The sequence below is a fragment of the Mauremys mutica genome, chromosome 10 (genome assembly GCF_020497125.1).
Source record: "Mauremys mutica isolate MM-2020 ecotype Southern chromosome 10, ASM2049712v1, whole genome shotgun sequence".
In the NCBI taxonomy this organism is placed as follows: domain Eukaryota; kingdom Metazoa; phylum Chordata; order Testudines; family Geoemydidae; genus Mauremys; species Mauremys mutica.
Genome location: NC_059081.1, coordinates 25,461,649 through 25,480,681, shown reverse-complemented (window position 1 = coordinate 25,480,681; position 19,033 = coordinate 25,461,649). Strand labels below are relative to the sequence as shown.

General features: G+C 41.0%; 1 protein-coding gene across 5 annotated transcripts in view; it reads right to left on the bottom strand.

Moving 5' to 3' along the window:
- The window catches only part of EPC2 (enhancer of polycomb homolog 2), a 93,941-nt gene extending 75,468 nt beyond the window's left edge, over window positions 1–18,473 (bottom strand). The window contains exon 1 of one of the 5 annotated variants that reach the window (XM_045032848.1): window positions 18,432–18,473. In XM_045032848.1, the coding sequence (XP_044888783.1) occupies window positions 18,432–18,458 (27 nt within the window). In that variant the 5' untranslated portion in view covers window positions 18,459–18,473. Of the gene's footprint in view, window positions 1–9,361; window positions 9,422–9,531; window positions 9,920–11,600; window positions 11,741–18,431 lie in introns of those variants that run through there. The other 4 variants (XM_045032849.1, XM_045032845.1, XM_045032846.1 and 1 more) reach the window with 4 other exon arrangements.
- Window positions 18,474–19,033: the final 560 nt, after the last annotated feature.

Genomic DNA, 19,033 nt, shown 5'->3' with positions numbered 1-19,033 from the left:
TACTCCCATGGTTCCAACTAGTCTTCTACCCCAATACCCTCCCCTCCTTGTATTTGTTTACGTAACTTATTTTCTTCTCAAAAAATAGTTGCAGCAGCATCCGAATATTTACCTCAGATTTCTGCCCTACACTGAATTTAAATTCACGGTGCCTGGGCTAGTGCGCAGATTCTCAAACCGTTACATGCCCTCAGAGCCACATCAGTCCTGTGATGCAGCAGTAGTTCTCCAGAGAGTTAGCCTCTCTCGCTGCATATACACCTCTACCCCGATATAATGCAACCCAATATAACACGAATTTGGATATAATGCAGTAAAGCAGCGGCTCCGGGGGGGGGGGGGGAACGGACGACGACTGCACGCTCCAGCGGATCAAAGCAAGTTCGATATAACACAATAAGATTTTTTGGCTCCCGAGGACGGCATTATATCGAGGTAGAGGTGTACTCAGAATAATCTATTAGGCATGCAAATAGGCATATGAGCTTAGCGCATCTCACTGAAGCAGATTTTTTTTAAATAACGTTTTAATCTGATTTCCCCCCCAAGGACTTGAGGGTACTGTGCACTCAGTTGGGGTAACGTCAAGCATTTGAGACTCTGGTGCAATGATATGAGCCTTGGTTTGCTCTCCAGCTCTGAGCAGGTGCCCTATCTTGGGAACCACGTGGTCAAATGATCCAAAATTTGGATCACTAACAGAACTCTGCAGCCTCATCTGGAACACCAAATTTCAAGTCAATCCAAGCAACCATACAGATTTTTAGAGCTTTAAAACAGAAAGCTGGTCTTATCCCTAACTATATCAGAGGTGTTCCTCTGCTATAACTCATATATAAATAATAAACATCTAGAAAGCAGACTGCCAAAAGCAAACTATGTAGAGATGCTTTATTCAGCTTCTACCACATTTCTCCCCTAAGGAAAGAAATCCTGTCTTGATTGTTCCTATGCTTAGACAGATTAGGTTTTGCTGGTAAAAGTTGGTAAACCATACACACAAAAGACAAACAAAATTTTCCATCAATAATCATCAAAATTTACAGATAGGCAACATAAGAAAAATGTTGCTTTAGATGGTTGTCAAACTTTTGTACTGGTGACCCCTTTCACATAGCAAGCCTCTGAGTGAGACACTCCCCTTATAAATTAGAAACACTTTTTTACACATTTAACACCATTATAAATGCTGGAGGCAAAGCAGGGTCTGGGGTTTAGGCTGACAGTTTGCGACCCCCCATGTAATAAACTCACGACCCCCTCAGGGGTTTGTTTTAAGGATATTTATGTTGTATATTTTGACATGATGTTTACAACTTGTGTTTTAAAGGTTATAAAAGCTTTAACTTTTTGAATCTCAATGCTTATTGGTCCACTGTCATTAAAGAATTATTGTCTGACCATGCCCATATATTTCCTGCAACTATGAAAATTTAAATAAAAAAATAAATGCTTAAAAATCTATACTACACCTCTACCCCAATATAACGCTGTCCCCGGGAGCCAAAAAATCTTATAACACGGTTTCACCTATAACGCAGTATCGAATTTGCTTTGATCCACCGGAGCGCGCAGCCCCGCCTCACTGGAGCACTGCTTTACCGAGTTATATCCGAATTCATGTTATATTGGGTCGCGTTATATCGGGGTAGAGGTGTATCCATCAAAATAAAAAATAAAAATAGAATTCTGCCAAGCCTATCTATACCTTTGCACAAACTCCACTCTCTTGAGATACCAGACCTAAAATCACTCGTTCCCAAGTTCTGACCTACAGAATTTTGCATATAGCCCCTGGTTTGACCATTTGTACTCTTGCTTCTTTTGGGTCTACTCTTCTTAAGTCCCTCCCATGGAAATGACTTTGGTGGATTCAGCTGCATTTCATCAGTGCATTCCCAACACATGAAACTTTCAACTTAAAACAATCTCTCTGGAACAGTAGGCCCTTACAGGGGGAAAAAATTATCTTATTTATACAGGCCTAAAGCTGTAAGGGCACAGACTGATTTGATTACTCTCTGCCCCCAATATTCCCAAATTGCACCACACACTTACCAAAAAAAAAAAAAAAAAATTACCATGACAATCTCTTTGCATATATATTTTCAACAAATCCTCATCATACAAGGAGCAGTAGACTAAAACTTGTTCACAGTAATTACACCTTTTATATTAATTAGTATCCAATACTATGAAGAATATGAGTTAGATTTGTAGAGTATCTCATCTAACACTTAATTCCCATATACTGTAAAATAAAAATAAATAAAAAGTCGAGGCAGTTTATTTTTCACATAATTCAAGCTCTGCAGAAAAAACACAATTAGGTAGGAGATATCAATATCTACATCAAGCCAATAATGTATACTTTTTAAAAGAAATTTTGTTTTACTTATTCCTGATATTACATGCACTTGGTAAAACTAATCTCTCTCTCTCTCACACACACACACACACACACACACACGCTTTACTGGGGGAGAGGCATATTTGTAGAAAGGACAACAGGCTCTTAAATAATATAAAAGCCACCAATGGTGCGCCGCACCTGGCACATATCCTAGTTAGCTGAGGAATGACTAAAAGAAGCTGCTTATCACCTTACTTATTGAAAAAAGTTCATCAAGTTGTAAGTGTAATATTAAGCATTCCTTATTAAAATCCAGAAGACTGAACACTACATACGATATAAGCCAAACAACTATGAAATGTTTCCTTCAGTTCAGTATTGAAAGGGCAAGAGACGGGGAGGGGAAGGAGGAGATCCTATATATGGTTAGGAAATCATAATTTCATATAGACAAAAAAGTACATACACATTATGTTCAAGTACGAGTACCAACTCTTGTATACAAGAAGCAACTCTTGATCAGATATAGTTCTGTTGTTATAAAGACACTAAATAATTTATATACTTACATAGCAACTTTCATACAAAAATATCAAAGTGTTTTCCAAATATTAATTTAGCCTCACAACACAGCTGTTAAGTATCAGCATCCTCATTTTACAAATGCAGAAATGGAGGAAGAGAGGCATTAAGTGACTTGCCCCAAATCATACAAGTCAACACAGTCCCAAACAAACATGGAACTTGGTGTCATAAGCAAAGAGATGACTAAGGGGGGATATGATAGAGGTCTATAAAATCATGATTGGTGTGAAGAAAATAAATAAGGAAATGTTATTTAGTCCTTCTAATAACACAAAAACTAGGGGTCATCAAATGAAATTAATAGGCAGTAGGTTTAAAACAACCAACCAAAGGAAGTATTTTTTCCCACACAATGCACAGTCAACCTGTAGAACTTGTCAGAGGATGTTGTGAAGGCCAAGACTATAACAGAGTTCAAAAAAGAACTAAATAAGTTCATGGAGGATAGATCCATCAATAGCTATTAGCCAAGATGGGCAGGGATGCTGTCCCTAGCCTCTGTTTGCCAGAAGCTGGGAATGGGCGACAGGGGATGGATCACTGGATGATTACTTGTTCTGTTCATTCCCTCTTGGGCACCTGGCATTGCTCACTGTTGGAAGACAGGATACTGGGCTAGATGGACCTTTGGGCTGACCCAGTATGGTCGTTCTTATGAAGTGATCATACAGTTGTAACCTAGTTTTATTCACACATGATGCTCATATGTTTTGAAGGCATTTACCAAAATATAATATAGCACTCACCTAGTTTTTCCACAGTGTAAAGATGGAATCTCAGCCTTGAAGGCCTCATGTTGTGGTCATTACCCTTGCATCACATAAAGCAGTGTTTCCCTAAATGTGGAACATGCACTCCTGCACACCTGGGGGAGCTGTACCTCCAGAGTCTCAGCTTTATTGTAAAAAGGGGGAGGAAAGGCCCTATATCTGTTATGGGTACAAGAAACCTAAACAAACTTTAAAATGAGAAGTGAACATACTAGATGCAGAAATATTTGCTGAATTTGCAGAGAGCCTGAAAATTAGCTCTGAGGTGCCAGTGAGGATACTTTAAGTATCAGTAGTGTTGACTATTTAAGCACATAAAATAATAATCTCCATAATAGGATACTACTTTAACAATACTATTTCCCAAAGTGGGGTGAAGGGTTGTGAAGAACAAGCAGATATCGTGTATAAATTAACCTGACGACAAGGACTTTAACAACATATGCAGGTGTTAAAGAGAGAAGGGCATGACTGTTTTCATTTTCCTGATGAGGGATTCAGTTTTCAAAAGTTTGGGAAACATTCCCAAAAGGAACAGGTACAACTATCTTTAGAACCTGTCAATGCCATTCATTAAAGCACTGCTGTCAAACGGAAATCTGGTCAATTTCAAAACATGAGTTAAAAAGTAGTTTCATGCTGCCTTTGACTCTACCACCAATGCTGGTGGTTATGTGTTTTCACTACCACCGTATGAAAAACCCACACAAACAAAAGAGGAAAAATTACTATTGGCTCTGATCCTGCAACTGAATCTACAGAGAACACCACTCACTTCAATGAAACTCTACCTCAGGTGGACCCTTACGCCTGAGCAATGTGTGTCTAGGATTGGGACCTAATTATGTAAATAAATAAAAAGATGGAGACAAGTGGAAATGTCTATACAGGGATTACTGTCAAATACCAAAGACAAACAAGAGGGAAAATATTTTTCTACATCTTTTTTGGTTACAGATGTCTTCACTGTTGCTTGTAATAACAAAAAAGTTCAGAATTAAGAAAGGAGTGTAATTTGTGCAAAATGAAAGCACTCTAGACCAGCCTTTTTCAAAGTTCAGGTCGTGACCCAGTACTGAGTCATGGCATGTAAGGCACTAGGTCACTGTGGTCAGCACCACCGACCGGGACGTTAGTGCCTACTTGTTCCGACACCGTGCTGCGCCCCGGAAGCGGCCAGCAGCAGGTCCGGCTTCTAGGCAGAGGGCCACGGAGCACCATGCACTGCCCCCCCAAGCACCAGCTCTGCACTCCCATTGGCCAGGAATTGTCCAATGGGAGCTGGAGGGAGGGGGCAGTGCTTGGAGGCAAGACCTGTGCAGAGCCGTTTGTGTGCCTCTGCCTAGGAGCCGGACCTGCTGCTGGCCCCTTCAGGTGCAGCATGGTCTGCAGTGCCAGGACAGGTGGGAAGCCTGCCTCCGCACCGCAGCTGCGTCGCTGATCGGGAGCCACTGGAGGTAAGTCCACACTCCAACCCTGCACCCCGAACCTCTGCCCCAGCCCTGAGCCCCCCCCCCAAACCCAGATCCCTCCTGCACCCAAACCGCTCATCCCCAGCCCCACCCCAGAGACTGCACCCCCCACCATGACCCCCTCCCACACCTCAATCACCTCCTTCCCCAAACCCAGAGCCCCTCATTCCCGGCCCAACCCTGCAGTGCTCACCCCCCGCACCTCAACCCTGTGCCCCAGCTCTGAGCCCCTCCCACACCCCAAACCCATCATCCCCAGCTGCAATCTTCTTCAACTGGGTCCCCAGAAAAAAAGTTTGCAAACCACTGCTCTAGACCAATTCCCTCAGCTGGGGAACTAGTGTGCTGCTTTGGAAGTACGACCAGCTCCAGGCAGCTACGAAGTAAGATAAACTGAAATCAGGTTTCCAACATTGCAATGGAAGTAGAGAATGGAGAAAGAAAAACATAATACAGAGACCAAGGGAATTCAATTTACTCTGCCAACGCTCAAAATTACATGATGGTTTAAATGAGTACTGAAAGGAGTACCCTCAAATGACCGAGTCAAAGACTTAAAAATGAAATGTACCCATTTCAATTTTAAGATTTTCCCCCATGCGTACATTAAAATATAGTGCATTTTAGCATCATTGACAATAGCCTTACCTTGCTACTGTTGGGTTTCTATTCTGTATCACCTTTGACTTTAAATATGAAGTCATGCCTAGTTATAAATGAATGAATGCTCAAATCTAAATGTCTGAGTTAAATCTCCAATAGCACTTCAACTGCCCAGTCACAACTATCAATTACTGTGATGTATGTGTGTCTGTAACTACACAAAGGAATTCAAATCCACCTCTTAAAGCCTTCAATTACTCTTGATTTTGGCTCGTTATTAAAATTAATTTTTACCTAAAAGGTGTAACACAATAGCCTCCAATGTACATCTCTACCTCAATATAACACTGTCCTTTGGAGCCAAAAAATCTTACTGTGTTATAGGTGAAACCACGTTATATCAAACTTGGTTTGATTCGCCGGAATGCGCAGTCCCCCCTCTCCCCCCCCCGAGCGCTGCTTTACCGCGTTATAGCCAAATTCGTGTTATATCGGGTCATGTTATATCGGGGTAGAGGTGTATTTTAATTCAGATTTGGTAGTTAAGTGCTAGGAAATACATCATGTACTAGTGTACTATACTGTTTTCTGAATTAAGATTATTAAGTAGATTTTCAATATAGCATCTGAGGAATTTGACAATGCTCCCCTTCTCCGCACCTTCTAATACTAAACACACACAAAAAAGAGAGAAGTTCTGTTGTCACTTATGACATAATAAATTCAGATTCGTTCCATTTAAATCAGAATAATTTCTCCAGATTTATGTAATTTTAACTGAGAGCAGGATGTGGCCCAATAGCTCAATTCAGTTAAAATTGTGGACATCAGTAGATTCAGATCTTGAAGTACAATCCTACACTCCCTGCACACAGAGAACTCCCATGAAAATTACAGATACACGGAAACACAACACTGGGCTCCCAGTTTGTATAATGTCGTATCAGCAAGGGTACAAGCCTATTAGTAAAATACTGAAAATGGCAAGATATTTCCAGAATTTATTTGAAGATTCACTGGTAAAATGGCAATATTAAAGGTCAGATTGTGATACCCGTACTCACACTGAGCAGTACCTTACTACACAATCTTTTCCCACTGAATTCAATAAGATTGCTTTTGGTGTAAGTATTTTTCAACGTAAACGGCATAACAATCTGGACAAGTGTAGTAGTATGACATTATAATATAAAGTAGGAGAGTAGAAATGCATGGTAAAAGTTTAATAATAATTTAAACCTCCCATTCTAATCACAATATATTTATGTGAGAAGTATCTAATACTTCAAAATTATCAGAATAAAACACACACACAGAATTTATGTAGAAAAATACTCACAAACCTTTATTCATTACAGGTTAACAGTTTAATTTGAACCTCAGCTTTTATGATGATGATAATAGTATAAAAAAATTGAGATGCTATGAAACCATATTTTTTGGTGCAAATTAAGGTTCAGAGAAGTTCAGTGGCTTCTTATGAGCCAAAACCACACAACTTATTGAACACAAGAGGACCCCTGCACGCACATGGGTCCCACTAACTTCACCGAGGCTTCATACAAGGGATGGGGTTCACATGCAGGAATGGGACCAGAGAAACATCTCAGTTTGCTTGCTTGTACAGTGAATTTAACTATCAAGCTGTCTTACTCCAGCTCTTTTCAGTGTATTTCTTTGTAGGGGTAGCTTAGTACCTTTCCCAAACCTGAAGAACTCTGTGTAGCTTGAAAACTTGTCTTTCTCACCAACAAAAATTGGTCCAATAAAAAGATATTGGATATCACCCACCCGGTCTCTCTATAATCTCTAAGTAATTAAACACAGAGTGACTAACACACTTAACTGTCAAGTAAAAAAAAAAAGTGCATAAAGTTGATCTCTCTCTCTAGTAAAAACTGTTGCAAATGTAGTGACAACAATAATCGTAATTTAACATTAGATCCTGGAATTCAACCAGAAATGATGTTTGAAGTGGCTAGCATTTATGCTTATATATTAAGCCATAACAATCTCAGTATGGAATGACCTTAGAATTGAAAAGTATATTGCTGTCTGTTTAAAATTACACACACACATTCCAGGGCTCTAAGATCAAAATACAGTAGAGCATCGTAAGTGTTGAGCACCATACATTATAATTTGTAATACAAGTGAAATACAATGAGGTCAGAACCATGAGTAACCAATGGAAGACACAAAAGATTTCTTTCAATATTAACAGTTAAATGAGAAAGCCAATCAGAGAGAGTTGGAGCCTTCTTTTGACAGCCAGAACCTCTGAAAAGCCAATCCACATAGTGGGCTGGCTACAAGGCGGAGACAGAGATTCATTGAAGAAATTCTTATGGGTGCATTTACTCTCAACTCTGCATACAAGTACAGCCACACAAGGGGACATCCTGTGTGCCTGCAGTGAGCAGGATGCAAATCTAACAGTGCAAGTGTCAAGTCTTTAAGAAGGACAATGACAAGTTCAGACAAGCAGCACTGCAATCATGGATAGCAAGTATTCACAGTGCTGTCCTAATGCTCACAAGACTCATCTTAAAATTACCTTCTAGTAAAGATACAGACAATAATGTATCCCTACCTACAGCACTGCAGAAATGGACAGCAAGCATTCGACAGGCAATACATGTTTCCTAACACTGACTAGCTTACTTAAAATCATCTTAACACTAAACAGCATGGTGTACATTGTAAAATCTAGGTCTAGTTATAGATCCAGCTACAGCTATGCAATAACTGCAGGTATTTTACATGCACAACTGAACAACACTAACTCCTAGTTACTGTGTTTCTTAAACATTCAAGTACAAAGCATTCTTATAGCAGTTATATTTCCAACTATACGATCTGCAACAGCAGACAGCTGGTATTCTACTTGCAACATTTACAAAGCCCTTCCTCAAGAGTGCAATAACGCAGCCTGCACCAGACTGTGTATATATTTTGCAGGCTGCAATATCACTCCAGTTTCAGCAATGAACAGATAAAGCAGCTCCCAGCATATTATTTAAAAATCCTGAACTACAATGCACAAAAGCTTTCCAGTATGATGCACACAGCAGTGTATCTTCAGTTACAGCACCGCAGCAATGGACAGCTGAGATACTACATGGCATGCATGCTCCCTACATCGGATGCAACAGTTAAACTCAGAACATAAGCGCAGTCTGTCTTTATATTTCCAGCTCTTAATGTGGGAATGGGGGTCTCCCCCCATCCTATTTCACTCTCGTTTAGTGTCAGTCCCATTACACACACACACGGTAGGACAATATAAAAGCAGGACGTTCCTATTTTACAATGCAAAGCCTTCCTGGTTGCACGAAAGAGCACAGCGCACACAGCCCCCTCCACTCCCCTGCTGCCTTGGAATCCCACATACACAACAGTGAAGAGTGCAGCAGCACAGGCACGCTACGCCAAGAGCGGCCGGCGCGCACACTCTCCCATTCAAGGATGCCTCTTGCGCCTACTTCTCTCTTACGCTAGCGTAAGAGCCTCCCCCGGCTAATCAAAACACTCGCGAGTCGGGACGCAAAGAAGATGGCGGAGCAGGGCCCGCTTACGGCGTCGGAGGAGAGTTTACGCTGCGCTACTTGCGCAGGACCCATAAGGAACATGCACGGCTGCGGCGTGGAGCGTGCGTAGCGCGCTTGGTGAATACCAATGGCCTATTTCCCGGGAGGGGAGGGGGTGTCTGATAAACAATGGTGCCCCCCCTGCGCGGCTTCCTTACCGATTCCTCCTCCTTCTCCATGCCCGTGGGCATCTGCGGCACGGCCCGGTTGATAGAGACGCAGTCGTTGAGATCGGGCATGTCCTTGCCGCGGTAGATGGGCAGCGGTTTGGCGGCGTCTAGCGCCCGGGCTCGGAAGGAGAGTTTGCTCATTGTCTCCCCCTCACAATAACACCCCGGGGCCGGGCGGGCGGGGGGCCCCTCACTGCGGCCGCGCCGCCGCCTCCCAGCCGCTCCCGCACCCGGCCCGCAACACCATGGAGGGCCCCGCCGCCCCGGCACAGCTCCCCGCAGAGCCGCCCGCAGCTCGCCGCGCACGCCCCGCAGCCCTAGTTCCGCGCCGGGCTCGCTCGATCCGCTCCCTGCGCCATGGCAAACATGGCGGACATTAACCAAAGCGGCCAGCGATCCCGGCAGCCAACGCGAGAGCGGGGGGGGGGGGAGAATGGAGAGCGAGTGAGAGGGGGCGCCGGGCTGCGCGCGCAGCCCGCCCGTGGGGACAGCGAGCGCGAGCGCGGCCGGCAGCGCGACCCGGGCTGCGGGGTGTGAGGGCCGGGCGGGCGGCGGGGGACTCTGGCCCGCGGCGCAGCGACTCGGCCACATCGACTCTAGCGGAGCCTAAGCACCTGAATTGGGCATGAGCTGGGGTGTGTGCGCACACACCTGCGCTCACGTGCGCAAATAGCCCTTGGCACATGGACCGCTGCACTGCTGCGCCCAGCGCACCCACCGCTGTAAACACCTGCAGCTTGCAGCGCTTAGTGTAGATGACGTGGGGGATGTACAGCCCGATGCACAAAGGCCTTTTCCCCACTGTGCACACTACAACACACCACCCACCACAGACAAGGAACTAGCTCTCCACCCGCGTGAAATATATTTTATATCTGTAGAGCTGCACAGTTCCCAGCACCACATACAGCTATAGAGCGACACCCGTTCAGGTGCAGATAATATACAAATCAAATATACAGATCTACATCCACAAAATATATAAGATGGCAGTTTATAGCAATGAAGCCCCCCTGTCATTTAATGCATTAACAACATATTGAAAATGAAGAAACACTTTCCAAAGTGGAGGTTGATGTAATTGAAGCAAATGGGAGTTTTGGCTGTCAGCTTCAAAGAGACAAGGATTTCAAACATGGTTCCCAAAACTCAGAGTTTGTCTATAGTTCTCATCAACTTCTGTAGGTCCTATACATGTGTCTGTCAAATACCTGAGTTCAGGATTCCATGTTTCTCCTACAGTGGTTGATAATATAACTCGGGGGACTAGCTAGCCATCTGAAATTTGGATACAAATTAACTAATGTGATGCACACTGTTATCCTACCCACGGATGGGAGATCATCTAAACTCCCAAACCAGAATATGTTTACTAACACAGAAAGTGCAGTTACATTTAGATATCAAGCAATGTAATAATAGAAGACATGATGAAGAATAAAAACAATACCAGTCAGTCACCTCTAATAAAAGGAAAGATGTTCTTCTAGTTAAGGCACTGGAGACCAGGACTCAGGAGATCAATTCTGCACTAGAAAATTAAGTCAGCTTAATTATGTAGCTCAGGGGTGTGAATGATCCCGACCCCTGAGCAGTGTATTTAAGCTGACCTAACCCCCAGTACAGACAACGCTAGGTTAACAGAAGGGTTAGGGTTACCACCTCTCAAAGAGGTGCATTACCTTATGCTGAAGGAAGAATCCCTCCTGTCAGTGTAGGTAGTGTCTACACTGACGTGTTACAGCACTTGCCTGTATTAGGGCAAGTCTACACTCCAGTGTTATATCGGTGCAGCTGCACCACTGTATGCTGACGGAAGAGCACTCTCCCGCCGATACAGCGCCTGTGTGGACAGCACAAAACTTACATCGCTCGGGGAGGGGACCTTTTTCACACCCCTGAACAACATACGTTATATCGACTTAGGCTGTAGTGTACATCTGCCCTATATTAAGACCTCCTCAAAAATAGGGTAACAGCAGATTATTATACTAGCTTTTCACCTCTGGTGATCTAGGTCCAAATGGGTTTTAGGAGAACCAGAAAGAAGGTCTCACCTGATATTTTAGGGAAGAGAGGCGGACAGGGACTGAATGGTTTCAGTGTGATACCCAGGAGAAGATGGATGTTGTTGATTATAGTGTCACTTTAGATTAAATTAAAGGTTATGGAGGCTTCCCAGGATGATAAGGCATGAGTTGATAGAAAATAAATGCTTGGTCATGACCTTTAAGGTATATAGGTGGACTTAGTCTCCTCAACCTCCATTGTGAACATTTAAATCATACACAGTTCCAAACAGAATTTAGAACCAATACCATTCAATCTGCATAGAGATAGACACTTTTCACATACTTACTGCATCACAAGGGGGAAAACCAGAAAAGAAACAAGTGTCAACCTTTTCTCAGGAGAGATACAGGATTGGAAGAGCAAAAACATGGATATTAACTAGTAAAAATGGTAGTGTCACCATTGCCAAGTGTGGAAACTTACACTGTGTGCGCATTAATTTATTATTAAAACTAGTTATCACATCCTCATTTTGTGAGTAAATCCACCTTTTAAAAACAAATAGATTTAAAAATAGGATGCACAATACAACTGCCAACAGGTACACATACACAAAATAGGTTTAATAAGTGTCAGAGTCGATACATTTCAGTAGGCACTAGTAGCAACCCCTGTAGTTAAAATTCAGTACTTTTTCCATTATAACTTCCTGTTTTCATATGCACAGAACATTTTGAAGTTTGCCTTTTCAGCTGAAATTTTCTGTTTTCAGTACCTTCTCCAGTTAGTTGTTTAGGAAAGTGAGCTTTTTTTTATTTTATTATTATTATAGCAGAGTGAAAAGTAAATTTTATCCACGGTAAAACCCCACATTTGTGTTTTCTTAGAGGCCACAGGAAAAATCCCATAAACCATAGCTGCTATAAGAAGTTTTATTTCTGTGCTGCAACAGAGATGTAAACTGCTTTCATTTATCAGAGTGGTATGCTAACACTGTTGATGACCATATAAATATTAATCTTGTTAACTATTTGACTGTTGATCATCCTTATTAGAAAAATCCACCATGGCTGGATATCATACAAGTTCAAAATTCGGGAAAAAATATCTATTAAATCACATCTATTCCAGCCCCTGAAGCTAGTGGAGGACTGTTCCTCACAGTATATTCTCCAATGCTTGGTTCCATATATTACATACACACGCTATTGCTGAGGTTTAAATTCTGTGATCTTACTCATGCAAGATTCCTACAAACTTCAAAAAGTTTTGACTGAGTAGGGATTGCATGATTAGGCCCAAAGGTTGGTATGTTTCTTTCAATTTTGTATTTTAGAATTGTAAGTAAAGCACCTCCTTACTATGACAACAGTCACTGTAAAATTAAATGCATATTTAGGGACTTTTTAAATGGGGATTGTATTATCTGATAGACCACTCCATGAAAACCATTGCATTCTTGTGTGTGTGACACACACACACACACACACACACTTACTTACATAAGGAGAATTTTTTGCATGTGCCCACACACAGAAATATTCTCACACATATACATTAATGGCATTAAAGGTCCAATAGAAGAATCTATCAGGTAAATAATAGGCATTTTAAAATTCTTTACAATTGTGATTGCACATTTCTTGCACTTATTGCCATAGGAACAAGGTGTTTTATTTACAAAATCATTTAAAACCAATTACTACTTGCATGGGGCCAACCTTGTGTGAAGTATTTATTACATATGCCCACACATGGTGTGTATTAATATATACAAAACACCCCCCTTACACACACACAGAGGTATGTATGTATAATACACACACATAACATAATGTTTCCCTTGGAGCATCTATTATATGAAAATATCCTTTCATTTTATTTATGTTACCAATTTTTACAGTGCCTATTATGATAGAGGATTCAATTGAATTTTTTAATTTATTTTTTTAAATTATACTGCTATAGTGACTGTCACCAATCTACATTTAATAAATAGCATATTAAACATTCAGAATAGCCAAAAATTAACAACCAAAACAAAACATTTAAACATAACACAGAATAAGCTCACAACAAAACTAAATCAAAACAAGGAGAAATTCAATGTTGATAAGTGCAAAGTAATGCACGCTGGAAAACATAATCCCAACTATACATACAAAATGATGGGGTCTAAATTAGCTGTTGCCACTCAAAAAGAAACAGATCTTGGCATCATCATGGATAGTTCTTTGAAAACATCTGCTCAATATGCAGCAGGAGTCAAAAAAACTAACAATGTTAGGAATCAATAAGGAATAGATAATAAGACAGAAAACATCATAATGCCACTATTTAAAACCATGGCATGCCCATACCTTGAATACTACATGCAGGTCTGGTCGCCCCCATTTCAGAAAAGATATATTAGAATTGGAAATAATAACAGGGCAATGAAAATTATTAGGGGTATGGAAAAGCTTCCATACAAGGAGAGATTAAGATAGTTCATCTTAGAAAAGATATGACTAAGGGAGAATATGACAGAGGTCTACAAAATCATGAATGATGTGGAGAAAGTGATTAAGGAAATATTACTTACCCCTTCACATAGCACAAGAACCTGAAATTAATAGGCAGCAGATTTCAAACAAACAAAAGAAAGTACTTCACGCAATGCACAGTCAAGCTGTGGAACTCATTGCCAGGGGATGTTGTGAAGGGCAAAACTATACATGGCTTCAAAAAAGAATTAGATAAGATCATGGAGGATAGCTCCATCAATGGCTATTAACCAAGATGGTCAGGGATACAACCCCAGGCTCTGGGTGTCCTTAAATCTCTGACTGCCAGTAGCTGGGCCTAGACAACAGGAGATGGATCACTTAATAATTGCCCTGTTTTGTTCATTCCCTCTGAAGCACCTGGCACTGGCCACTGTCGCAAGACAGGATACTGGACTAGATGGACCATTGGTCTGACCCAGTAGGGCCATTCTTATATTCTTAATCACCAAAACAAATAAACAAAAGGCCATTCAGGCTTTAAAAGATAATCAACATCTGGAATTGCATTCAACGGCCAGTTCAATGATCTAAGCACTGATTTTGTGTGCTCATAACATTGAACCCTATGTAGAAGATGGGTCGCTGCATTCTACACCAGCTGAAACCCCTGGGTGTTTTTCAGGGACACTCCTGAGTGAATTACAGATCTGCTGTGAAAGACTTCCCTGTGTACAGGACCCTACAAGCTAGCGGAGGGGTGTACTGCTAATGTCACTCCTGGCTATTCCCTCAAAGGATCATAGGAACAGGTTACTTACATAAATATTTTATTTATATCAGTCTTTTTAAAGACATCCTCACTAATCTCATTATCTGTATCTCACACAAATATAAAATTAGAGCCCTGCACAGAACTATTTTTTTAATCCAGCTCTCACCCCACAATATCCACTTCCAACTGCTCCCTCATTTTTTCTTGCATTTGTATCTCATTCTCACGCACAAAAACTTTAGATCCCACATATCCTGCAAGAGACAGAGATTCCCCCATGCTACCAAAAAAACAGTTTGTTAATATATTGTATATAAATGGAATTCTGACAATTTTTACTACTAAAAGACTAAAACAAATCTTGCGTAAACCATGTAAAATACTTCAAAACTTTTAATACTTAAATTTAAGCGAGGTTGAGAAAGAGATTTGATGCCTATTATAACAGGAGTTAAAGTGTTTTCCCACAAATTACCGCAGTTTGTTTTTTTGCCCACCCAATCCCGCCCACAACAAAGTACGTTTTACCCGGTCCCACTATTTTCGCTACCTCTGCTCCAGCTGTCACTATGGGTCCCCCTGAACCAGTGCAGAAAACTATTTAATGGTTAGTGTAGATGAGATAAAGCCATTTTCAGCACCATTACAAAATGCATTCTAGAAACTAATGCTTCTGAAAATGGAATTATCTTCTCTATGCTATACAGTAAAATATTTTCAGTTCCAGTACAAGGGAAATCATTGCTGACAACCTTTGTCAACAATGGGTCAAATTCCTAATGTAGACAGGACTTGAGGACCTGATTTTGGTTAGTGTAATGCCAATAACTAGTGGAGTTGCTCCTGATTTACATCAGAACCCTGATCTGGGACTGGGATTCTGCAGGTCCCACAGGACCCATTCCCCCTATTATAGCACCTGATAGGTGTTTGTCTAACTTGTTCTTAAATACCTTTAGTGATATAGATTTCACAATCTCTCAAGGTAATTTGTTCCAGTGCTTAATTGCCCTTACAATTAGGAAGTCTTTCCCAATGTCTAACCTAAATCTTCCTGGCTGCAATTTAAGCCCATTACTTCTTGTAATGTCCTCAGTGGATAAGGAGAATAACAACCTTTTATGTACTTGAAGATAGTTATCGTGTATCCCCTCAGTCTTCTCTAGATTAAACAAACCCATTTTCTTTCAATCTTTCCTCATAGTTGATGTTTTCTAGACCTTTAATAATTTTTTGTTGCACTCCTCTGGGCTTTCTCCAAGTTGTACACATGTTTCACAAAGTGTGGTGTCCAGAACTGGAAACAATGCTCCAGTTGAGGCCTTATCAGTGCTGAGCAGAGTGAAAGAATTACCTCTCATGTCTTGCTTACAACACTCCTGCTAATACATTCTCAGAATGATGTTCACTTTTTTTGCAACAGTATTACATTATTGACTCATATTTAGTTTGTGATCCTTTTCTGCAGTCCTCCTTCTAGGCAGTCATTCCCAGCTTGTATTTGTGCAACTGATTTTTCCTTCTTAAATGTAGTATTATGCATTTGTCCTTATTAAATTTCATCCTATTTATATCAGACCATTTCTCCATTTTGTCAAGATCATTTTGAATTCTAACCCTGTCCTCCAAAGCATTTGCAACCCCTCCCAGCTGTGGTATTGTCTGCAGATTTTATAAGTGTACTTTCTATGCCATTATCCAAATCATTTATGAAGATACTGAATAGAACCAGCCCCAGGACGGATCCCTGAGGGATTCCACTCGATATGACCTTCCAGCTTGACTGTGAATCTTTGATAACTATTCTGAATACACTTTTCCAACCAGTTGTGGGCTATATTTCCCTAGCGTGATAATGAAAAAATAATGTGAAACAGTATAAAAAGCCTTACTGAAGTCGAAATATATCACATCTATTGCTTTCTCCCATCCAAAAGGCTTGTTATCCTGTTCAAGGAGGATATTAGGTTGGTTTGACATGATTTGTTCATGACAAATCCATGATGATATTACTTATCACCTCATTATCTTCTAGGATCTAGCAAACTGATTGCTCCATTAGCTTTCTGGGGACTGAAGTTAAGATAACTTATCTATAATTCCCTGGGTTATCCTTATTCCCCATTTTATAGCTGGGTACTATATTTACCCTTTTCTAGTTCTCTGAGATCTCTCTCCTATTCAGTGAGTTCTCAAAGATAATTGCTAATGGCTCAGAGATCTCTTCAACCAGTTCCTTAAGTATTCTAGGATGTATTTTGTCAGGTCCTGCTGACTTGAAGTCATCTAAGTTGTCTAAGTAATTCTTAACTTGTTCTTTCCCTATTTTAGCCTCAGATCCTACCCTATTTACACTCATGTTCACAATGTTAGTCATCCAATCACTGCTAACCTTTTTTTGATGAAAACTGAAACAAAAAAGGCATTTAAGACTTTGTTCATTGCTGCATTTTCTGTTATTGTCTTTCCCTCCTCATTGAGTAATGGGCCTACCTTCCTCTTGCATCTAATGTATATGTAAGATGTTTCTAGTTATGTCCCTAACTAGTTAAATCTCATTTTTGCCTTGGCCTTTCTAATTTTGTCTCTACATGCTTGTGGGTTTTTATATTAATCCTTTATAATTTGACCTAGTTTCCACTTTTTGTGCGACTCTTTTTTGAGTTTCAAGTCATTGAAGCCTCCTGTGTAAGCCAGGGTGGTCTCTTTCCTTTCTTCCTATCTTTCCTATGGATTGGGATAGTTTGCTCTTGTGCTCTTAATAATGTCTCTTTAAAAAACTACCAACTCTGCTGAACTCTTTTTTCCCTTTGACTTGCTTCCCACAGGATCTTACCTATCAATTCTCTGAGTTTGCTCAAGTCTGCCTTCTTGAAGTGCATTGTCTTTATTACCCTCCTACCATTCCTTAGAATCATTAAGTCTGTCATTTCATGATCACTTTCATCCAAGCTTCCTTACATCTTCAAATTCTGAATCAGTTCCTCCCTAAATGAGAACAGCCTCTCCCCTAGTCACTTTCTCCTCCTTCTGTACTAAAAAAGTTGTCTCCAATGCATTCCAAGTACTTGTTGAATAATCTGTGCCCTGTTGTCTTATTGTCCCAACAATTGTCTTGGTAGTTGAAGTCATCACCAAAGTCCTCATCCGTTTCTTCTTCCTGGTTAGGTGGTCTATAGTAGACCTGACCATGACACCACCCTTATTTTTTGCCCCTTTAATCCTTAACCACAGAGATGTTCAGCAAGTCCGTCTCCCACTTCTATCTCAACTTCAGTGCAAGTTTATACATCTTTGATAGACAGGAAAAACACCTTTTTTCCCCGCCTGTCCTTCTTGAACAAACTATAACCTTCTATACCAATATTCTAGTTATATGAATTATCTCACCTAGTCTCTGGATGCTAATTGTGTCATAATTTTGATTATTCACTAACATTTTTAGTTCTTCCTGTTTATTCCCAATACTTCTTGCATCAGTATACAGACATCTAAGATGTTTATTAGATTTTCCCCTCTATATTCCTTCTTGTCTCTTCTTTGTCTCTGCTATGATTGCCCATGTTGCCTCCAGATTGTGACCCTTCACCCAGGTCTCCATGTTCTAGACTTACCTGTGGGCTTTTGTCTCCTGCCCCCATCGATCCTCAAAATCCACCTCTTTAGGTTAGCCAAGCTGTATTCGAAGATACTCTGTTCCTTCTTTGATAGGTGGACCACATCTCTTCTCAGAACAGCATCCCATGATCGAAGAAGCCAATGCTCTCCTGGCAACTCTATCCATGCCGCCATATGTTCACTTCCAGGATGTGTCTGTCTCCAATTGGGCCCCTACCGTTGACCAGAAGGATCAATCAGACCACCACCTGAGACCTCAGCTCCCTCACCCCACACTCCCAGATCCCTGTAGTCACTTCTGATCTGCTCAGTGTTATACCCTGCCATATCATTAGGGCCCACATGGATGAGTAGCATGGGGTAGTAGTCAGAGGGCCGGATGCTCCTTGGCAATCATCATCATATCTGAATGCTTCCCATGAGATAAAATGAGAATAGTGATTTTTCTGTCATTCCCTGCTTCCTTTCTAGCAAGAAATAGACATCTCATACATTTCCATGACATTCTTTGTGTCTTCAATTAACACAAATGAAACAATAGATGTTCATAATCTTATTCCCTTTTCAGAGTAGCAGCCATGTTAGTCTGTATCTGCAA